The sequence below is a fragment of the Lottia gigantea genome (assembly GCF_000327385.1).
Source record: "Lottia gigantea unplaced genomic scaffold LOTGIsca_31, whole genome shotgun sequence".
In the NCBI taxonomy this organism is placed as follows: domain Eukaryota; kingdom Metazoa; phylum Mollusca; class Gastropoda; family Lottiidae; genus Lottia; species Lottia gigantea.
In genome coordinates, this window is record NW_008709027.1 from 1,014,640 (window position 1) to 1,039,587 (window position 24,948).

The window sequence follows — 24,948 nt, forward strand, 5'->3', positions numbered from 1 at the left end:
TGAGGTTGATCATCATTGTCTCTGTAACGCCTAGAACTCGATGCTACCATGCTAGTTTGTTTACATTCTTTAATTATTCATATTTATACAGCCTTTGGATAATGCTGCAGGTACACTTTGGGCCTTAGGTTGAGAACTTTGCGTTTTTGATGAGTGACACACTTTCTTTTTATTTCTTCTAGTAGAGTACATTTTTCTGCACTTAAGTTCTTGCGGTCTAGCATGAAATTACTGTCAAGTTGAATTTTTTTTTCTTGCTATGTGCTATGAATAGCATATTGGAACAGTTTGCTATTCCAACTTTGCATTGGAATATTGACTGAAAACAAATCTTTTTTGGAAAGGCAGCGAAGGGGTCAGATAGTTTTTTTCCTAGGCCTAGTAGTAGTACTAGCTCTACTAAGTCATAATCATGACTGTAACAATATCACTGGTGCAGTGACTAGAGAATTTTGAAAGAAATAAAAAAAACTTAAAGCACAAATTCATGATGATTATATCATCAGAAATGCTGTGAATATATGAAATCCATGAAGATTTTATGTTATTTTTATGACACAATCTTAAAATAAAAATAATGAACATCGTCTTATACCTTGATTGCAATAGCCACTTTTCTTGTATCATGAAGTTGTAAATGCAGCGATTTGATTAAATTGTAAGTTAACGAATACAGTCAAAATACGCTGGCATACAATCCAATGCAATAAAATCGCTGCATTACTTAAATACAAGAATAATAGCTATTGCAGTCAAGGTATAAGATGAAGTTTATTATACTTAAAAGATAGCTGTTGTACTGTTCCCCTTTGAAATGTATATATGGATATTGTAGTCTTTTGTTTTTATTTTTAGTTTCTGTCAAAATAGTACAGATGATAATAAGTTGGATAGATATAGATATAGATTGTTAAGCACCCTAGAAAATTTCATGTAGTTAGCTCATTTATTAAAATATTAGTGTTTACTGTGTTATTGTTTTTTTCTTGAAAACAGATTTCATCAGCAGTGTAATTATCTTCTAATACACAATGCTAGTTGTTTGTATAATAGATGGTAATGGAAATGGAGGAGAAACCTCAGGATCTAAAACTAGAGGTGCTGAAAAAGGGGTTGATTTGGTGGAAAGAACAAAAGCAAAAGAAAGAGCCTTTGCCGAAATTGAGAAAGTTTGTGAATGGTAAGTTTTTTTATGACTAAATAAATGGTGATGATATTCTTCAAGTAAATCCTTTATGAACCAAGACTGCATGAATATTTATTGTTGTCCATTTTTATTGTCGTTGCCCCTGTCCGTCCGTTGATCCGTCCGTCCGTCTGTCCGTCCGTCCACAGTTGGCTTGTGAACGCAATAGAAACAACCGTTTTTATCTGATTTCAATTAAATTTGGTGTGATCATTTATATCAATGAGATCTTGGACAAGTTTGAATTTGACGATCTTTCAATGAACGGTGTTTGAGTTATTGCCCTTGACAAATCAGAATTTGTTTGTAACACAAAAGAGACTACAGCTTTCGACTGATTTTAATGAAATTTGGTGTGATCAATTATAATGATAAGATCTTAGATCTTAGATAAGTTCGAATGTGACGATCTTTTGATGAGCGTTTTTGAATTATTGCTCTTCATTTATGAAAAACACGTCAAAATTTGTTTGTGAACACAACAGAGACTACAGTTTTCATCCGATTTAAATGAAATTTGGTATGATCATTTATAATCATAAGATTGAATTTGACGATTGGATCAACGGAATTTGAGTTATTGCCCTTGACTAAGTAAAAATGCATCAAAATTTGTTGGCTTGTTAACGCGATAGAGGTGATAGTTTATGTCAGGATTTTATTAAATAATGTGTGTTTGTTTAAATCAACAATATCTTGCACAAATGAGGAAAGTGGGCGTATCTTGCTAGGCAACCACTTTTTACACCATTATTACATTGTTTAATCATATATTTTCAGCTACAAAGCTCAGTTAGATACAGTGGTGTTTCAGAAGTTAGATTTTGGTGAACTAGCTGTATTGGATACATTTTATAATGCTGATGTTGCTGTAGTAGATATGACAACTCCTCTACAACAAGCCTCATTATTCTACCACCTGGGTATAAGAGAGAGTATGGGGATGAAACATAATATTGTCATATGTTATGATGTGGATCCAGAGTTAACTTTGTCCCTGAGGGTAAGTTCTCTTTATACTCTACATGTTATAAACTATCTTTTAAAGAATTAAAAAGAGGATTTTTATTGTCCTTTGTATGTGTAGTGTGGTTACATGATTTTGATTTTGGATAATCAGGTTCAGCTTTTCTAGAATAACAGGAACCATATCTTGAATCAGAATGATGCAAATAGAAGCTATACGTAAACTAATAAGTGAAATTGTTCGCAGCTCACCATCTAAATTTAAGGCTTCAATTCAATGTATAGTTTAAATGACATCTTGTCCTCTCTTCTAACTTTGCCAAATATAGAAAAGACATATATAGAAATATGAAATTCTTAGTTTGTAGTATTTTTGAAGGAATTATGGGATTTTCAGTACATTTCTAGTACTTTCGAAGACTATTTACATATATTCATAACGCAAATCAACTTGCGAAACTGACGAACCAAGGCCTTTAAAATATGGTAACTTATGTTGGTTTTATTCACCATAATTTATCAGTTGGACTGTATTACATACATCTCATATTGTCATTATAGTTGTCTTGTGGAACTGGTACAACATTTTTTGCCTACACTATAGATGCGTGTAATTCATGTGTTGTTGGTGACCCTTCCTCATCTCCTATATTAAAAGATAGTTGTGCTCATCCAGACGTACCTACATTGATGAAAAAACTCAAAACTGCTTTAAGTGATGTTGATGAATTCAATAGGTAAGGCTTAATATTGATCATTAATTTTTACATTAATATTTTCAGAAAAGGAGAATTTATTCCATCTGATTGAAAAAGAGCTGTATATATTTTGTTTGGTATTTATTCTCTGGGTTATTTCTCACCTAAATAAGATTTGTTTTCAATAGTTTATTACTTGAAATTACATTGTCAGTAAGTAAATTTATGTCTGGATTGGTTTCTTTTATCATTTGCACTAGTCATTTCTATTGAGGAAAGTGGGGACAATGGATGAATGTATACTTTATGAAAAAAATTGTTTGTCATCTAAGTAAGAAGCACTTTCTTATTTCTTGTATATGATCTATTTTTTACAGGGTTCATTCTAAGGAGAGATTTTTAAAAGATTTGAGAAAAGCAATAACTAATTATAGTGGTGAAGATCTAAAAGAGGTATTTATTTCAAGTTCATTTGCTTAAATTTGTATAATATTAATTGTGTTTGGTGTTTTAAGTAGACTTCTGTGAACAAATTCAAGTGCAATGCAAGTTGAAATAGTTGTCTGTCTGTAATATGGAATCCACATGGCATATTGCCTAAAGACTGAATCCCTATGAAATGATATGTTATTGTATGTTTCTAGGCATTAGCTGGTATGAGAAGAAGATTAGATGATCCTAAGTTATTATCTGTAGATATTATTGTTAATATGTTGATATCATATAGAGAAGTTCAGGTAGGTCGCCATTTCATATGAGTTAATATCAGACTAGTCTGCATTAAGTAGACATCATTTATTTCTTTTAAATCTTGGCTGCCAAAGACATTTGAAGTCTTTAGATAATGGATAAAACTTTCTGTTTATCTGGGAGCCGCAGTGGCTCAGTGAGTTAGACGTTTGCTCGTTAACCTGAAGGTCCCGGGTTCATTCCCGGCATAGGTTTTGGACAATTTTAGGTAGAAGGTGTATGTTTATTGTATCACATTAAATCAAAATTTACTATTGAGTTTAGATATCTGAAAATTAGTTAAAGTGAGAAACCAGATTAATTTGTCATTTGTAACGGTTCATGATTTTTAATTAGGATTATGATAATATGGTGAAGCTAGTAGAAGACTTAGAACAGATACCAAACAGTAAAATATCATCAACAATAGCAATATTACAATTATATGCTTTTGCCCTAAATAGGTTAGATTCAGTTTTGTAACTATATAAACATTATGAAGATTGTTATCTGAAATGAGAATTTACATCTGAAATTAAAATCTGTCACAACTGTCTAATGACACATTAACATTATTATACACAATCAGTAAATTCATTATTAGAGGCATATTTTTTTAAAGTCATTATGTTTAGAAAAAGTCACAACCACCTTGTACATTTGTCAGGTATAGTATATATTATGGTACATTAGTGATGGTTATTAAACATAATTATCAGTTTATATTCATCATGCTTAATGTGTACAAGACGTGTAATTTTAAATTTCATGAGGTTAGCTATCACTACGAATACTAGTTACATTTGTCTATGTATTTTAGGAGAAATAATGTTGGAGATAGAGATAAAGCTCTAGATGTCATATTAAAGGTAGGTCATGTGAAATGTTTTAAGTCTCCAAATAAGTTAATACATATTATAAAAAGGGATATAGTTATATTTACTTGATTCTGTCTACCTGTTTCCTTTTTAAACTTTCACCATGAAGTTGTTCTTGAATGTTGATTCAATAAAATCTATTATATCTGCCTAATGCAGTTATTAAGAGCCTGGAAAATTAGAAAGTTTAAAAGATTTTTTGCCTGTTGTTGGTGAATTGTAGAGAATGAGGAATCAGATTTTTGTTCTGAAAAGTATTACTGATAGCTGAAATTGAGCTGTATGAGAATATTCATACATCCATATTCAATAATTTTCCCTTCATAATAATTTTTAAAGGTTTTATTTAACTCAAAGGATAAGCATTACTCTTATTTATTTACCAAATTTGCAGGGCTTTGATGATCAAAATGATATATGTATATATACAAAATATTTTCTATGAGATAGCAGTTTCAAAAATGCATTAAATGAAAAACATAAACATTGTACATACACATGTACTGATATATTATATTATATATATATTTATTATAGGCAATAGATATGAGTGATAATGCTGTACCTGATATGATATGTTTATGTGGTAGAATATATAAAGATAAGTTTGTAGAATCAGATTATAAAGATAATGAAGCTTTAGACAATGCTATAAAATGGTAAGACTTTTTGATATTCTTGAATAACTGCATAAATATAATAAGAAATGTCAAGTTGCCATAACGAGCAGCAGAGTACCAACAGGTGTTCAGTTAGGGTTAGAATGTCTTACTAGTATTTATTGTTATTTTTCAACTTGGGACTAGTATATATTGTTGTTTTTCAACATGGGACTAGTATGTATTGTTGTTTTTCAACTTGGGACTAGTATTTATAGTTTTTCAACTAGGGGCAGGTATTTATTGGTTTTTTTTTTCAACTTGGAACTAGTATTTATTGTTATTTTTCAACGTGGGACTAGTATGTATTGTTGTTTATCAACTTGGGACTAGTATGTATTGCTGTTTTTCAACTTGGGACTAGTATGTATTGTTGTTTATCAGACTTGGAACTAGTATCATATTTTCATGTTATCTTTGAATGTAAATTATTCTGGAAATAATTTGAAGTAAATGTACAATTGTGTGTTTATTCAGGTACAGGAAAGGGTTTGATGTACAACCCAATGAATATGCTGGTATTAATCTTGCCACACTGTTAGTTATATCAGGAAAAGATTTCTCATCTTGCCAAGAATTACAAAGAATTGGTAAGTTAAATATTTATTTTTTGGTTCACATTGATTGAACTTTTTCTATTGTACATGATGAATATGAGCTTAGAAACTTTGTAGTAAAAATAAGTTGATATTTGACTTTCATCAAGATAAGCATCAGGAATGCCCTCAATGAATATTGAATATTTGTTTTGACATTTTTTGATATAGATTTTAATCTTTAATTGTAGGTATTATACTAAATAATTTGATTGGTAAAAAAGGAAGTTTACAATCATTAACAGATTATTGGGATGTGGCAACCTTTTTTGAAATCAGTGTTTTAGCAGAAGATTATTCTAAAGCATCACAAGCAGCATATTGTATGTTTAAACTAGAACCACCAGACTGGTATGTAACTTTAGTGACAATTTGGTTGTAAGAGATTAGGATTGACTATCTTCTTTTTTATTAAATCAGCTCTCTTTTACAAAATATCATTCAAATGTTCTATAGTAAACCACATCTGAAGACTAAGTTAAGATTGATTTGTGATGTAAATGGGTCAAAATTTGATGGAATACAATTTAAAGAAGAATTAATTAGAAATAAACTAAAAAATGAAAAGGAAACATCTAGGCATAATTTTGATAAGCTTGTCTATTGATCACTATTCTGTACTATATTGTAGGTATTTAAAATCAACTGTTGGTAATATATTGTTAATCAATAGATTTAGAAGAAGTGTGAAAGCAGGGTTAGTTGATCCGGTAAGTAGAAAGTTTTAAGAAGTATTATCTGACAAGTATTATAGGACCGATCTTAACTTTGTGCTAGCTTGATTCCTGTTATTCTGTAATTGTCATTTTCTTTTTCAGTTGTTTGATTTTTGGATGGATTTTTTTGTGGAAGCAATAAAACAAGAGGAAGAAGTAGTTGGAATTCGTTTTCCTGTAAGTTATGATTAAAAACATAGTAATTGATTTAAAAACAGCTAACATATGGTTAGACAAAAGATTTGTTAAAGTTAGAATGCAATCTTAGATTTTAAACTTAACAACTTGTGATCTATTTTAGGTGCTGATATTAGAACCTAATAAACAATATAAACCTAGTTATATACAGATAAATAAAGATACAGAAGATAAGGTCAGTTATAGTATACTTATAGTACTAAAAAGATATAATGTAATTTGTCTGATATGAAACTAAAACTTGAATTGAGAAGTTATATAAGATATACAATGAAAATGATGAAATGAATTTGGCTCCAAATTGTGCTATTGAAGATTGGCAGTGTGAAATGCTGAAAATTGTTGTTCTTTTCAAACCCATAAGACACTTTTCAATGATAGCCCTGGATTCCACATTATTAAAAGAAAAACAATTCTGAAGTTCCATATTGATCTTAGAAAAAATATTAGTTAGCGAGCAAACATCTTACTCAGGCATCTAACCAAGTTTCTGTGAAGATATTTAGTAATTGTGGTATGAAGTATGCTTTAACAAACCTTTACATTTCCTATTTCATTTTAAATTTCAAATTTATCATGTTTATAAATTCATGATGTTACAGTGTATAAAGTTATGGCATGTTGTTAGTGTACCAGAAGATAAAACAGCTTGTGAATGGACATTTGAATCACAAGCTATCAAACGTGTCAGGTTAGCTGTAGAATTATTATTCATTGCTCTGAATGCTGAGAAATAAATGAAATATTTTAGAAAGTCTCTTTGTGACCTGGATTGCAATGCCAACAAGAATTGTCAGGTTATGTATTATAATGGACATGAGCTTATATTCAATATCTACGGTAGTATCTATTTTTTAAGCATTATGTCAAAATTGAGCTCTTCCTACCGTTCAGATAAACTAATATAAACAACTAAACACTCGAAAAGTTCACCTTTAGGTCCTTTCACATGATATCTTGTTATTTTTAATAGTATGTATAAAAGAGATGTGAGAGCTGTATTTTTATATGTTCAAGAGAATTCAGATGATTTCCATATATTTTTTCCCTCCTGTGTACAGAAAATGAAGTAAGTAAACCTTCACCTAATTATAATCACTTTATGAATGCTTATTTTCACAAAATTCAAATGGAATGAAAGATTGCTTTTTTCAGATGAAGTGGTTAGCATCAATTTCTTTTTAAATGTATGGCATGAAAAATTAACACAAATTTTTGTAAGACATATATGATTTGTTTCCATTGTGGATATCTGTTTGATTATATCAAAATAGGCTTGTAGAAACATGTGGAAATAAAGACTATAATTGGTTTGGGATTGAGATGACACTTGGAAAACTTCTGAAGGGCTTGCTGAATGCTTACCCTTTCATCTTTAACTACCAAATAAATGGCTGATGTGTAATATATGATCAATGAAAAGGGTGTATTTATGTTTTCAGATTTTATGGTTTAGTTAGTGAATTAACTCAGAATCCATTTTGTTTTGTGGATGATGTTGTTGAAGATGTTGTTGAGGTAACGTTTTGTTATATTATGTCTACATGAAAATGTGAATTTAGTTGATCCTCCAAATAATGAGAAATTGATTTTATTAAAAAATGTTATTGTTTTCTATTCAGTATGTACAGAATATTATTATAATGCTATTATTGTATTATTTTCAGTATGTATATGAATATGATGATAAAGGTAACAGGATACTGCTAGGAAGGGGAACCTTTGGTTGTGTTTATGCTGCTAGAGATAAAAGACAAATTAAAATAGCAGTTAAAGAGGTTCCTGAGAAATGTAAAGAGTAAGTAAATATTAGTCCTCCACGAAATTTTTGATTTTTAAAAATTTTTTGAAACGTTCAAGGCCACCAAATGAGGGTCATTAAAATATTTTGTTTTCATTACAGAGAGGTACAACCTTTACACGAAGAAATTCATCTACATAGTCGATTAAAACACAAAAATATTGTAGAATATCGAGGTTCCATGAGTGAAGATGGTTTCTTTAAAATTTTTATGGAGCAAGTTCCTGGAGGTATATATTTGTTGTTATTCTATGTGTTATTCTTTCATATATCAGACCTTTTTATATGCCTATATCTCTCTAGGTGGATGGTTTCCATGTCCATGTGTCATTCGGTCTGAACAAATCATGAAGTTATTCATTTCACCCACTGCATGCCAAAGGGGACATATTTGTATCCACTATCTTTCATGATATATTATGGTGATTACTTTATTCTGAAAGGTTTATTTGAGATATGATGTAATATAAAACAAAACTTTGAATGATTATATTTTATAGGAAGTCTGTCTCAGTTATTACAGTCTAAATGGGGGCCGCTAAAAGATAATGAATTAACTATTGTACACTATACTAAACAGATATTAGAGGGCTTGAAATATTTGGTAAGAATTTTTACCTGATTGAAATCAATTTTGGCAAAGTCAAATGGCATTGCCCTGAAAGGAAAGTGAAAGATTGATGTTCAAGATAGCTGACTCAGAACTACCCATAGATAAAGGTAGATTTAATCTAACAAAATACAGGGCAAATAATAACAGAGGTGATATATTTATTACAGCATGACAATAAAATAGTACATCGTGATATAAAGGGAGATAATGTACTAGTCAATACCTATAGTGGTGTTTTAAAGATCTCAGATTTCGGTACATCTCGACGTTTAGCTGGTATTAATCCTTGTGCTGAAACATTTGCTGGTAGGTTGATTAGAACTTGATTACATTATATTTTAAATTATTCTGACGTGGCATTACCTTGGAAATTATTCTCATTAAATCTAATCGTTGGATACAATAGAAGACTGAAAATTTGTATAGCAGGCTCTCTCAATTGGAGATAACAAAAAGCCATCTTTTTATGCTTTTCAGACATAAATGCGAATTTTCTCACCACATGATCTGATAAGCCAACAAAGAAAAAGAAAATAGGAACAATACAATTCATTTCCTCTATTCTGTTCATCTTTATATTTATGTTTATATGTTATGTTCATTTGATTTATGTTATGTCATGGAACCTGATAAGTAGTTATATATTTTAATTATTGATTGTTGTAATTATTACTGTTTTACAGGTACAATACAGTATATGGCTCCAGAAGTTATAGATAAAGGAGCTAGAGGTTATGGACCACCGGTAAATATTATTTCATACTTTTGTCAATTGACTGTTAAAGAGAGTATATAGATTTTCTAACTCGCTATAAAAGCTAAATTTCATCCATCCGTGTCATTTTTCAGTTTTTATTTCTGATATTTGGTTCTCCTTCTAATTCAATATAACTTCCTATGGAAGGTTATACTTATGATCGTAAATGCCATGATATTGTTAATTTCTGCTATCTGAGCTCTATCAGAAAAGCAACCATTTAGATTACCATAGAATTCTAAGCTACTTTAACTTTCATTTCAGAAAATGATTGTGCTTTATAAAGTCATTATATAATTGTATGGCAGATGTTAGTTGTATCTATGCTAAAATATATTTTGTAGACAATAATATTGAAGATTAACACCAGAGTTTTATAATCTGTTTTTAGTGGTGTTACTTGTATAGTTCTATTATTATTTGTATAATATATTTCAGGCTGACATCTGGTCATTAGGTTGTACAGTGATTGAAATGGCTACAGGCAAACCACCATTTATAGAGGTAAGTTTTTAGATGTAGTGGTGAAGAGGGATTGGAAAAAAATATTTACCAACTATTCATGCATTGTATTTAGATGAAATATGTCTTCCCTTGATCAAAATCGATCATATATATTTTTTTTTTCTTTAGCTGGGTTCTGCCGAGGCTGCCATGTTTAAAGTTGGTTTTTATAAAATGCATCCTGATATTCCCGAATGCATGTCTAAAGATGCACATGAGTTTCTTCTCAAGTAAGTATTGTAGTATGTTACTTCTTCAGTTCTACATAAATAAAGAATATAATTCATATAAAATTTATTGTAATAAATGATTTCTTATAATATTATAAATTTATATTTGTAGTTGTTTTGAACCCGTTCCTGATAAAAGAGCGACAGCAGCTGAATTATTACAACATAAATTTATTACTGAGTAAGATATAATTGATTTTTTGTTGTGCTCGTTTATATTTCATCCAATCCTTGATCATAAAGATATTTTTCAAATCTTATGAAAAAAAAAAAATGACATTTTGAAATTTTTGAATTATAACATTGAGCAGAATTAATTTTTTTTTCATCTGAAATCATTTGATGTTTATAAAATCATTTAATGTATCTATTTTATATTCAGTAACTATCAGAAGAAGAAAAGAAAAAAAGTACCAGAAAGCGATTTACATAGAAGTACCTCAGGTAGATATATTATTTTACAAATAAATTTTGTATTAACATTTTTGATTGAAATCAGTTCAAAACTATAATTCCATTACCATTTACAAGGATTTAAGAATGGATAATCTTAGCCCTGATAAAATGATGCTAGTGAATATACAGACTTGTATGAAATCTTATTTCTGTCCTAAATTAATATGATTTTTAAGTTGTTGTGTTTTTCACATTGTAGAACCCTTTGACAGAAAAAGTGCTGCCCTGAAATTAAATGTTAATGTTCCTAGGGTTTCAGTGTAAGTACAGGATTACAGTACAGGAATGATTGATAAAATTACCTTTAATCGTCAAATCTTTATATCTTTTATGGGCTTAAGCACAAAAAAATTAGTAAAAAAAAGAACAAAACAGAAATTGATTCTCTATATGTCACAAAATTTTTTTTTTTCACAAATTTTGTATTCATATTTTCATATAAGTTGCCATTGAATCCACTCATGACATATAAATGTTTTTTTCAAATACGAAAACTATAATGTTAAAGAAATTTATAGTTTAGGAAAGCATGATTATGAAAATATATGTAAGCTTATAATATGTAGGTTATCTGTATTTTAGATTAAAAAGAGAAGGATTATCTAATAGTGTAGAGAATTTATTAGATGGTTTAGAACCAGTAGAAGAAGAGGGGTAAGACAGAATATTCATTACTTTATTGTCTCATAGCTTAACTTCACTTGATCCTGTTGATTTGCACACACATAATAAATTGTTCCTTTAGATTTTGGCTGTGAATAGTTTGTCAGATCTTTTATTTCTCTGCATCAAGTATTTGGGGATTGTCTGTCTAATTATTTCCATGCATCATCATAGATATGTTGTCTAAAGACTACCCTAATGTTGTGCATGTAACTTTGTTGTGCTCTATAGCATGTATTTAGTGTTGTGAATAGTTTGTAGTTAATTATCAATTGTTTTCAGACATCTTCTATCTCCCCCATCTAATTATTTAGACATTAATGATAATAATTTGAGGTAGGTATTATTTTCTATGGTCAGTTAGATACCAAACCAGTTTAGATGCTAGTTACTTCTCCTTTGTTTTGTGAATTTACTGTAGTTATATTGTGTTTGACCCCAAATTTTCTATTTATAGTTAGTTTTCTTAGTGATGCTATTTAAATAAATAGGTCTCAAACCCAGTTGTGGTGTTACTAGATCTTGAAACCATCCTTTGTGTACCTTTACCCTATGTAGTTATATTTATGTTTGATCCCTCCCTTACCTTTGTTAATTACTTGTTTCTGTTAACTTTCAAAACTCTTTTATTTTAATGTTTATTTGAGCTTCCCTACAGTAAATCTAATCTCATTTTGCCACAATATTATTTTTGGCTTGAAGGGGAATTACATTAAAAAGCAAACACCAAATCTAGGTTAAATTGCTTAATTAATGATTAGTAATCTCCGTTTTTTATTAACCATTTTAAAACAAATTCAGATTGATCAAGTAGATACATAGATATAAATAGCATACTTTAGAAATATTTACAGATATAATTTCGGACGTTTTTGAAAATTAAAATTTTATATACTGCCCCTTAAAATTACATAAAGTAATTAGTACAAATAGAACATATTTGGCCTTAGAAGCCTTTACCTCATTAGACTGACTTTGACTTTGCTGTGTTGGTAGTGCCCCTATCCTTACTTGTTTATTTTGTTCAGTAGTAGTGGATTTAGTTTAATCTCCCATTTATTTTATGATTTATAACCAAATTTTAGTTCCTCAGTTTATGCTAGATGTTGTAGCATGCCCTTTGGATTAATATTTTACTAATTTTAGTGTGCTTTTACTTTGTTTTCTCATTAATTTTAATCTCATTATTTTCTTTTGATTTTCTCTGAATGAATAAATTTATTCTCTTTTTATGAATTTTTGAAAAAATTCCTGACTCTTTATATGTGCATAAGACAGGCACATACAGTTATTATGCATCTCTACATGAAAAGTAAACAAACAATGTTTGTCGAAACATGTTACCATAGTAACTGTTATCAAAAATAAATAAAAAGAGAATAAATCTAATTATTGATGTTGAATACTAGAAAGAGTTTAAAACTTAATTACAGTGGTCCAAAACCATACCGACAACGCTGTTACTCTGACAGTATACATCCTTCAGCAAGGTGGGTTTATATCATTTACTATTGAGTTAATATAGCTTACCATTTATAAATAGCACAATTGTCATGGAAACTGGGTTCTTGTTTAATTAAAAGTATTTTTTATTTTTTGGGTAAATATATAAATTTAGCTTAAAAATTTTCTTATTTATTTTTTTTTTCTTATAAAACTAACAATGAATTATTAACTTGGCAATTTTTCAGTGCTGATAGTCTACCAAAAGTTAAAAGTAGACAATATCCAACACTAGCTAAATTAATGATTGAAACAGGGTATAGAATATTTTGTTAAATTGTGATGATTGTGTAGCATTATTTGTCTCAATAGTTTATGATTGGGTGAATGTTGTAGTATTGTTATGTAGGGCATGCTATCAATATATGGTATATATTAGGGCTCAAACAAGAAATCAGATACCACAAACATATTTGGTGGATAAATTTACCAACAAAAAAACATTTGTGGTTAAAAAATTCTCATTTTAAGTTTTGTTTTAGATTTTTGATAGACACAACATACCAACAAACAAAACAAAATTTGAAAAGAACTGTATACCGTACAGAGTAATGAGCATATGGGTATAACATTTATGAATGTTTATTTGATTTAACCACGAATATCCAGACAGTGAAAATCAGTTATCATTTGAGCACTGATATATATTAAAAATGGCTTCATGGTATATTAATGGCAATTCTGCTATTCTCTCTTTGCATTTCTTTCACACATCCCTCCCTAAAAATTTACCTATTTCTATATATCAATAACAAGTCAGACTTAAGTTTGATTTTTATCCTTAAAGTGTTTTTTTTGTCTTTATTACTGAGGTTATCTCAATGATTATTAGTTAATAGTTGTTTAAAGATTTTGCTTGGACCCTGTTTCTTATTGTTGGAAGATTTATATAATTGAGTTATAAGCTATGAGTTGAAAATAGTCACCACAAGGTATTTTTTTGGTATACAAAGGAAATTTTGGTGTCTGGATATTCCATGCTTTCATACAGTAACGATAGTTTTACTTTTATGGATGTACACTGTACAGTGTTATGTGATCAAATAGACAATTTAGTTAATTTTTTAAGGGGAAATAGGACTAATGCCAGCATTTGAAAGGAAACCTACATTAAATATAGGTTATAAATTTAATTATGTACTAATGTTATTACAGAAATTTATAAATTTAGTTTGTTATCAGGACATAAGGGCGGTCAGTCAGTTTTGGTGGTTGAACCTTCCATTTTTTTTGGTTTGTTTACGTCAAAACATTGGCAGTCATTAGGGTTTTGTCTCAAAAGTTTATAGATATTTAATAAAATAAAGATATAAAACTGTAATAAGTCTCTTATCAGTAGAAATTATTTGGATGAAAAAAAAAAAAAAAATTAAAGTTAATTCTTTTAGCAGTGATTCACAGTGATATGTAGATTTGATATTATAAAGACATATGAATATCTGTCTAATATAGTTTTCAATTTCATTACAAAGTTAGGATAACCTACAAATATACATTTCACCACAAAGTTAAGGTCTTTATTAACCCGATGAAAAAATCCTACAAAATGGAAATACTGTGAATTCTGTGGGAAAAAGATAACGGTGAAACTGATCTTTAAGGTTTAAAGTCATAAGTGGCAGCAGCATAAAATGATCTCTTTTTGTGTGAATTGAAGCATATTACATGTAGGTTCAGGTTAGATTAGATGATCGTTTATTACCAATATTGGAGTATTTATTAAACTACTTTTTTGTTTAAATGATTCTTCCAAGATTAACAGTAAGCCTATACGATACTGCTGTAAACTGTGTGAAATATCTGTTTTGTGCATAATGTGATTTGTATTGATGTATTGTGCTGCATTTTTATCAAAAAATTTAAATGTAATCTTAGGAAATACCATATTTGTCAATCTTGTAGGTGAAGTTTAATGCACACTTTTATTATTAACTATTTCTAAATAGATTCTGAAAAATCATTATATAAATATATTATTGAGACATTTAGTACAAGTGTTATTTAATGTGTTGTGATAACAATATTTATTACAAATTTATAATCTACATACTGGTACATATTTACATGTATATGAATATAACCTATGACCTGTTCACATGGTTCTTGAGTTTCTTTATTTTGGTTTATTCTCTCTTACCTGACTAACATTGGTATTATTCAGATCTATTTCTTTTCTGCTTGAATATATATATATAGTTCGATCTTCTTATATTCTATGAATGGCACATTTATAAACACATTATTACACAGTGTATGACATGTATTGATTGTTTATGGGTATATAATACTCTGCCATTTAAAAACAATTTCATTGTGTATTTTATTTCCTGTAGATTATACCATACAACTGATCCTCATTATAGTCGAACACCAAGGTATGTTATCATACTTTCAAACATTACTTCTGTCTGCAAGAGAATACAATTAGAGAATAATAAAAAAAAATTTCTTCTGATAGTTGAGAAATCCAAAATTACCTTTAAACCGGTTAAATGGAGAGTTCACTCTGAAAAATCGATGATGATTTATTACCCTTGTTGTTAAAAACGGGTTCAAGTTTTAGCGTGTCAACACTCTAGAAGGCCCAATTCTTGTTAATTATGTTGCATGCTGGTGATTTTTTATTGTATTGATCTTCAGACTTTAGAGATATTTCTTATTTAAAACATAATCTTATAATAGCATGATTCAGTGGGATAACGCTGTGATATTATTTTTGATATGAAATAGTAGTTATCAGTAAATCCCAATGTGTTAGAAGTAAGGAGTTAAAAAGTAGGGAATCTTCATATGTAGATATATTAAAAAACAGTTGTAGACATTCAGTCATTTGAAACCTGGACAGAAATTTTTCTTTCCAAATATTAACATTTTTTAATTTCATAATACACATATCTTATTGTCTAATTATTGGATAGCTAAGTGAGTTGGATGCCAAAGGTCCAAGGTTCGATCCTGGCATAGGTTGAGATTTCTGCCTGGTTTTTCCTGTAAGCAGAATGGAAGAGCTGACATGCGCAAAGTTTAAAAAGATGGGACAATAAACTAAGGCTTCATGACTGTTCATGTTACAGATCCATCGACAGATGGAAATCAAAAGGAGTAGGCTAAATGCACATGAATACATACTTGTCTGTCTTCATTGCCCTATCAGGTCCACAAAAGTAGGACGTAAAACACCTTTATCTGTCTAAAACTCTCTGAAAGTAACCCAAAATTGTGAAATAAGCCATTGTACTATGATATAAGTTAATGTGTGATAGACTTAGACAAAAATGACACAGTTGATTCCTCTTTTGCCAAGGATCATCTCCCATATCTATACCTCTATATAATAAAAGATGAACTATAAATTTAAGGGAAAATTAAGAACAGATATCAAGTTGAAAAATGTAAAATCAACTGCCCTGCAAATTAGTATAAACCTGTAAAGGATGAAATCAAATTCAGTAATGAGTGTTGTTAGCAGAACAAATTATTTGACTAGTGATTTTTGATGAACACACTTTTTCTTATAAAAAATATAAATTGGATCTGGATTTCATGAGACAACCAACAGAATAAGAACGAAATGCAATGTTAGAATGATTATATAATGGCTTTCATGGTTTTTCTAAACTTTGTGAACTTTGACATTTTGCATTTTCAGTTTTGGATCATTCTTCAGGTCAATATTTAAGCACAATTTCATATTCCTTACCCTACTACTATATTTATGCTCTATGCAATTAATTCCCTACCAATTTATCTGGACATTTCCTTTATTTTGGATTAAATATTTTAATGTTGTTATACTTGTAATCTAGGCATAAATAAGTAACTTTTGATTTTACATTGAAGTTTAGAAACAAAACATAAAAATGGCAAAGATGTAAAGTAAATTGAGTCACAAAATCATGGCAGTGATCTGTAGACAGTTTAAAATTGATGATGAATAGTTGTGTTGCACCCACTGCTGCTGTAACAAAAAATGAATGAAATATTGCAGTTCTCCATAACCTTAAATAACAGCCCTTATTTTACTCATAATGAGAGTTTCTTGTACACTTTTTCAAATGTTTGATATTTGGATATTTAATTTACAGTGAAATAGTATTTGAATGAAAAAAAAGACAGCACAAGTGAAGAAAATTCTTTGGTATTTTGTCAAATATATATGTAAATAACTGTATTTCATTGCAATATATATATTTATACATAAAAGATATATAACTCACCCTTACTGCAACTTTAGCTATAACAGGATGTATATTTAAAATGGATATTAAAAATGATTTGTAATAAATGTAAATGGAGGTCTATTGATAGATCATTATAATTGAATACTGGGTAGTGATGGGAAAGTAAGATGTTGCTTGGTTTATTTGGACCCAAAAACAGGACAAAACTAAACTTAAACCAAAAAATCTAGAAAGTTTTAAAGATATGCAAGTAGTTGAAAAGGCTAATTAAAGTAAATTTGATTTTATATCTATGTTTATTATATAATGTTAGTTTGATCACTCTGTTACAAACTGTATCTTAAGTTTTCTCATATTATACCAATATCTTAATTAGGTTTAAAACAAAAGTTCATTATTTTACAGATAGTTTAAACTCACTTATGTAAGTTATGTAGTGTCTCTTCCGAGTATTTCTCTTCAAATTTAATTAAATTCATTTCTGTTTGTAACTTTGTATATTTTAGTACTGATTCAGCTTTATCCAATGCCAGTGGTGGAACTAATATACTATCTCCTGATATAGAATCTACTCCTGATACAGGTGGTTCTAAAGATGGTTTCTATTTATTACGAAAAGATTCAGAGAGGCGTAATACTCTGGTACAAATAATGGCACAGGATAGAGATAAGGTATTGTATTATTATTGTATATACATATAGTTATCTTTGCTCAACTTTACAGTATATGTATATGACAACAATCACAAGAAATTCTCAAATTAATGTACCAGTACATGTTATGTTAAGCTATTATTTTGCTTACTTTACTTCTTTGTAGATATGTGATGCATGGTTGGAATCATTGCATAAAGAAGCTACAATATCACACCCTAAATTAACTTCGGTTTGTATCTTTGTTTTTAGACGCCCACATCTCTCTATGTTGACGTATATTGTTGGCACCCCTGTCCGTCCGTCGGTCCGTCAACATTTGCTTGTAAACGCCCTTAGAACTAGATTTTTTGATGGAATCAAATGAAAGTCAGTATGTATATACATATTCATAAAACGAAGATCAAGTTCGAATTTGAGCTAATTTCGACTGTTAGAAGCAGAGTTATTGCCCTTGCCTCAAAATCTTAAATATGCTATTAATCTCTTACTTTTCAACCAATTTTGATGAAACTTAAAATGTTATTGGACCTAAATCAAAAGGTTTGAGAAAGTTTAGTTTACTTCTGATTAAATTTAAGACTTTTTTAAGATTTAGGCCTCTTATGTCAGTTTTGAGGAGTTATCGCCCTTTAACCTCTATACAGTAAGTGCTTCTATCAACATCAATTGCTTGTAAACACTCTAAAAACTAGAGTGTTTGAAGGAATCTAATGAAAATATACTTATTCGTGAAACGAAGGTCTGTCGGTCCGTCAACATTTGCTTGTAGACGCTCTAAAAACTAGATTAAAATTCGGTAGGGGTATACATATTTTTAAAATGAAGATCAAATTTGAGCTATTTTCTACCGTTAGAAGCAGAGTTATTGCCCTTGCCCCAAAATCTTGAATACTTACCATCTGCATGCCGTGGTGGGCGTATATCGCTGTGGTCCACTATCTTTTTTTTAATATTTATTTATCGTAGAACTAAGGCAGTAGAAAATGCAGTTCAGTTGTCCAACTTGGGTTTTTGGTTAATTGGCTTAGTTATCCAAAATTCAACATGTTGATGAGCCTGGTATTGTATATCAGATTAGATTTGTAAATGAAAATTTTGTGGTTGCGTTGTACTTGTAGATATGCTGCAGGCTCACAAACAGTCTTTCTTGTCATAATCTTGAGTAAATCTCATGCCATGAAATTTGCTTCTGGGTGAATATATCTCCTTTTGGAGATGCTGTTTTTTTCTAAAGATAGATTGTTGTTAGTTACCTCTAAGCTAATGGTTAGGTTAAAAACTGTATTTCAGGAACATTTAAAGATATTGTTGATAGGTCTGATGGGTCATGTTAAAGATCCCAATAGTAGTAGTATAGGTGAAGCAATAGGTAAGTCAAATTTTTTAAAAATAAATGTCAACATGGGTAGCCAGTTGCTTAAACCATTTCTGTTTTCTTACATTATACAACTTTTAAACCATTAATCATAAAAACAGGCAGGCTGATTCGAAATGATAGATTAGATTTTTTGTGCATTTGGGAGCCAGGAAGTTCAGACAAATTGGTACATTTGTGAGAAAGTTTCCTTGAACTAATTAGGCTAATCATCCTAATCTCAAATATCAAAGTTTGTAGACCACTGCTAAAATAATCGACTTCGCACTAACTCGTGCTTTCGAGAGAATTGGCCCAGTATACAAAAATACCAAATTGTAAAAACAAATCTTAACCAAATCAAATCGCCAACAAATACATCTAAAGATATAAGCATATTATTATTTTGTTATGTACTTGGATATTGAATGTATACTAAAGGCTTGAGATTAAATTATTATTATTACAGATAAATTACGAGATGGTGTAGAGTTTGATGTTACAGCTTTAATGGAGATTCAGCTTGCACTCTACTTGTTTCAAGGAGCTGTAAGTGTAAAAAATAAAATTTGTATTTTAAAGTGTAATTATAATCATCTACTCTCAGGAGTATAAAATAATGACAAAACTCTCTATCCCAGTAAGATTTGTATCACCAACTGCTAAATCTATTAGAATTAAAACCAGTGACTGTTAAATCTATTAGAATTAAAACCAGTGACTGTTAAATCTATTAGAATTAAAACTAGTGATTGCTAAATCTATTAGAATTAAAACCAGTGACTGTTAAATCTATTAGAATTAAAACCAGTGACTGTTAAATCTATTAGAATTAAAACCAGTGATTGCTAAATCTATTAGAATTAAAACCAGTGACTGTTAAATCTATTAGAATTAAAACCAGTGACTGCTAAATCTATTTTAATTAAAACTAGTGACTGCTAAATCTATTAGGATTAAAACTAGTGACCGCTAAATCTAGTAGAATTAAAACCAGTGACTGTTAAATCTATTAGAATTAAAACCAGTGACTGCTAAATCTATTAGAATTAAAACCAGTGACTGCTAAATCTATTAGAATTAAAACCAGTGACTGCTAAATCTATTAGAATTGAAACCAGTGACTGCTAAATCTATTAGAATTAAAACCAGTGACTGCTTAATCTATTAGAATTAAAACCAGTGGCTGCTAAATCTATTTTAATTAAAACTAGTGACTGCTAAATCTATTAGAATTAAAACCAGTGACTGCTAAATCTATTTTGATTAAAACTAGTGACTGCTAAATCTATTAGAATTAAAACTAGTGACCGCTAAATCGATTTGAATTAAAACCAGTTACTGCTAAATCTGTTTGAATTAAAGCCAGTGACTGCTAAATATATTTGAATTAAAGTCAGTGACTGCTAAATATATTTGAATTAAAGCCAGTGACTGCTAAATCTTAGAATCAAAACCAGTGACTGTTAAATCTATTAGGATTAAAATTAGTGACTGCCTAATCTATTAGAATTAAAACCAGTGACTACTAAATCTGTTTGAATTAAAGCCAGTGACTGTTGAATCGATTTGAATTAAAACCAGTGACTGCTAAATCGATTTGAATCAAAACCAGAGACTGCTAAATCTATTAGAATTAAAATCAGTGACTGCTAAATCTATTTGAATTAAAGCCAGTGGCTGCTAAATCTATTTGAATTAAAGCCAATGGCTGATAAATCTATTTGAACTAAAGCCAATGGCTGCTAAATCTATTTGAATTAAAGCTAATGACTGTTAAATCGATTTAAATTAAAGCCAGTGACTGCTAAATCTATTAAGATTAAAACCAGTGACTGCTAAATCTATTAGAATTAAAATTAGTGACTGCTAAATCTATTAGAATTAAAACTAGTGACTGCTAAATCTATTAGAATTAAAGCCAGTGACTGTTAAATCTATTAGGATTAAAACTAGTGACTGCCTAATATATTACAATTAAAACCAGTGACTACTAAATCTGTTTGAATTAAAGCCAGTGACTGCTAAATCGATTTGAATTAAAGCCAGTGACTGTTGAATCGATTTGAATTAAAACCAGTGACTGCTAAATCGATTTGAATTAAAACCAGTGACTGCTAAATCTATTAGAATTAAAATCAGTGACTGCTAAATCTATTTGAATTAAAGCCAGTGGCTGCTAAATCTATTTGAATTAGAGCCAGTGACTGCTTAATCTATTTGAATTCAAGCCAATGGCTGCTTAATCTATTTGAATTAGAGCCAGTGACTGCTTAATCTATTTGAATTCCAGCCAATGGCTGCTTAATCTATTTGAATTAGAGCCAGTGACTGCTAAATCGATTTGAATTAGAGCCAGTGACTGCTAAATCTATTAGAATTAAAACCAGTGACTGCTAAATCTATTAGAATTAAAACCAGTGACTGTTAAATCTATTAGAATTAAAACCAGTGACTGTTAAATCTATTAGAATTAAAACTAGTGACTGCTAAATCTATTAGAATTAAAACCAGTGACTGTTAAATCTATTAGAATTAAAACCAGTGACTGTTAAATCTATTAGAATTAAAACCAGTGACTGTTAAATCTATTTGAATTAAAACCATTGACTGCTAAATCTATTTGAATTAAAACCAGTGACTGCTAAATGTATTTTGATTGTTTGTAGGTTGGAAGTAGCTTAAAAACACATAGTATACAACCCCATTGGATGTTTGCAGTAGATAATTTGTTACGCAATGCTGTTACTGCAGCAATATACATAATATCACCAGGTCGGAACAATTAACATCAGTATTATTTTGTTTCTTATTTCTATTGTTATATTACAACTTATTAATTGGGAGCTTATTTAACCAGTTTTATACAGGAACTAATGAAGTTTTATATAATTGAATAATTTTGAGCTAACTTACTAGCTTATCTATTTTATTTATACAATAAGAAGTTAATTTAGATTATTTGATATATTAGGGGTGTTTTATATACTGGAGTATTGGAAGTCAATGTATTTTACTCATTGATATGTAGAATTTGGAGCTAGTTCAGCTCTTTGATTAAATTTTTAGAATTTAAACCAAATTTAGTTTGTTCATGATATTTGTAAATTTGTAAGCTAATTTAGCTCTCTTAGTAAATTAGTAGAATTAGCAGCAATAGTTTGTTGTTAATAAAATTTATAGAATTGGCATTGGCTTGTTCATGAAAATTGGCAACTAATGAAGTTTGTTCATTATATTTATAGAATAAGGAGCTAATTTAGTTTGTTCATAATATTTTTAGAATTAGGAGCTAACTTGGCTGGTCGAGAACAAGATGAAGAAGTATCAACATCTGGTGTCTCATCAGCTAATTCTAATAAAGTTGCACCATTCAAATCTAGTGCTATTCAAGAATTACAACGCCAACTAGACTCTTTACAGAATGATAATATAAAGTAAGTTATGAACAGTCCATTTTGATATATTAAAGATTCCTCTAATGTCTATCTGATTTTATCACAAAATATATTGCCATTCTAGCTTTTATTTACATGATTTAATATTTCAGATTAATGGAAGAATTTATTGAAGCCCAGAAAGCTTATAAATCTTTACTACAGCAATCTGTTCAGGATAAGAAATTACATATAAGCCAACTGCAGTAAGTAACCTTTAATAATAGATAATAAAATATACTTGTGTAACCACTCAGTTATCCAGATAAAATCTTGTATTTGATTATTCATTTTTTCACCAGATCTATACAAAGAACAGATGGTGCTTCTTCATCTTCATCATCATCTGTAGGTAAGTATATATTCAATATAATAGATATATATAGATATTTTATTATTTTCATTAGATGTAAACATGTCTGTCTTCTGAAAACTACTCTAAATACTGATCTGAAACAAAACAAAGTGACTAACCTGTAATTAATCATGTACTTTTGCAGTATTAAAACGAAAAGTTCCAAATATTCAAATAAATGCAGATTCAGATGTAGTAAAATGGTTAGAAGATAATAATTTTTATCCTGAGATTATATGTCGCATATGTGAAGAAGAATATACATTACAAGATTTATTTGAACTGGTCACTTACGAAGATTTACAACGTCTCCAATTAAGGTAAATTTTTTCTTTAAACTTAAGGTAACTGTCTTTATTCTCATGCTAACTAAACTTATTATAACATCAAAGTTTCATTTCAAGATGATTGTTTTTTCATAATAAATGAAATGAGTGTATAGGTCATTAGCCTAAGCATATTCAATTTGATATCCCATTCACCTAATACCAATATTATTAAAATAAAAATACAATTTCGTTTCGGCTACCATTGTTATCTAACAAACTTTATACCAAGATTGTGTCAGTGACTCTACAAGCTATTTATAGCATACAATCATGTGTCACTCCCCAATCAGAATCGCTATTACAAGCGAATATCAGCAGACTCATAATTTTGGAAGTCATATCGCTCTAATTCGGGTTTTGCTATCCCACAATTCATATACATAGTCTATAATTAGACACAGATTCTGCATGACACGTTGTAATTGATTGAAATGAATGTCAACAGTATATGACCTTGGTATAAATCTTTTTAAATTATAATGGAGACTGACTTATAATATAATTGATTATAGGTAGCTAATGTAAATATTTAATTGTATTACAGAGGTGGTGTTTTATGTAGATTGTGGAGATTAATCCTATCCAAGAGAAACACACGATCAAAAAGAAGATAGCAATTATTTAATAAATCTCGTGTTTGAAAATTTAAACTAAATACCTTCATTTGTACATTCACACAAAATATAAACTGACCTATCAGGGATATATAAATATTATATTACAAATTTTTCTGTTTGAAAATATGTTTGTAAATATTTTTCCCTTAGTGCATTTAGCTTTTAGTAGTTTGACTTGCTTCTCATTTATCTGAACTGAAAATTAAAGAAATAATATTGTAATTTTTGCAGAAGGGGTTGTAGTTTACTAATCCCCAAAATCATCATGGAAGATTTCACTGAAATAGTGACATCACAATTCCAGAGTCCCATTAATTCTTTTCCTATGTATTCAAAATATGTTTACTGCTGTCACTTACAGTTCCTATTTCAAATACAATGGTTTTTTATGGATTTCGTAATGATTATATTTGTTTTACTTAGTTTAACACCAAAGATTAAGTTGAGAATTTGTAATGATTAATCATTGTTAGTGTACAATGAGTCTCAATGCTTGGAAATGGCAAGTTATAAAATGGCATGTGGCTTTTTTATATGCTTGTAAAAATGGCAAGTGTAAAATGTCTAAAGTTTTTTTTAGATCCAAAATAGTTCAATATTTGTTGTGTTTGATTTTGGTAGTCTTATACAAGTAGTAGAAATTATTTCCTAGTGTTCTCTAGTCTACTTGCTTTAAAAGTATTTACAGTAACAGAGTAGGAAACAGGTATTTTGACCATTATATCATTGACCCGCTTCATAGTTTATACATGATACTAATAATGGATTTAATAATGAAATATGCTTGTTTGTTTTTAACTTAGTGTCTTTTGGATTGTTTTGTCTCTTTTACACAGTACCTCATTATGACTTTTTGAGTATTTAC

At 29.4% G+C, this 24,948-nt stretch overlaps 1 protein-coding gene across 1 annotated transcript; it reads left to right on the forward strand.

Moving 5' to 3' along the window:
• On the forward strand, positions 1-24,848 carry LOTGIDRAFT_189920 (hypothetical protein). Its single transcript, XM_009057733.1, has 37 exons — positions 1-54; positions 997-1,180; positions 1,967-2,189; positions 2,714-2,889; positions 3,228-3,303; positions 3,495-3,587; positions 3,937-4,043; positions 4,400-4,448; positions 4,995-5,116; positions 5,594-5,706; positions 5,904-6,063; positions 6,344-6,422; positions 6,531-6,605; positions 6,730-6,801; positions 7,229-7,317; positions 7,600-7,695; positions 8,069-8,144; positions 8,294-8,424; positions 8,530-8,657; positions 8,928-9,031; positions 9,208-9,346; positions 9,724-9,785; positions 10,236-10,301; positions 10,431-10,531; positions 10,644-10,712; positions 16,524-16,580; positions 17,165-17,210; positions 17,764-18,006; positions 18,155-18,220; positions 19,282-19,360; positions 19,815-19,894; positions 22,015-22,120; positions 22,629-22,782; positions 22,896-22,988; positions 23,085-23,134; positions 23,283-23,457; positions 24,011-24,848. The coding sequence occupies exons 2-37, from the start codon at positions 1,032-1,034 to the stop codon at positions 24,078-24,080; spliced, it is 3,774 nt and encodes a 1,257-aa protein (XP_009055981.1). The 5' UTR covers positions 1-54; positions 997-1,031; the 3' UTR covers positions 24,081-24,848.
• Positions 24,849-24,948: the final 100 nt, after the last annotated feature.

What these genes read in the sequence shown, in the direction of transcription:
- LOTGIDRAFT_189920 (XM_009057733.1), top strand. Translation starts at nt 1,032, where the DNA reads ATGCTAGTTGTTTGTATAATAGATGGTAATGGAAATGGAGGAGAAACC. An exon ending in ATTGAGAAAGTTTGTGAATG is followed by an intron (nt 1,181 to 1,966) that starts GTAAGTTTTTTT and finishes ATATATTTTCAG; the next exon opens with CTACAAAGCTCAGTTAGATA. An exon ending in CACACCCTAAATTAACTTCG is followed by an intron (nt 18,221 to 19,281) that starts GTTTGTATCTTT and finishes ACTGTATTTCAG; the next exon opens with GAACATTTAAAGATATTGTT.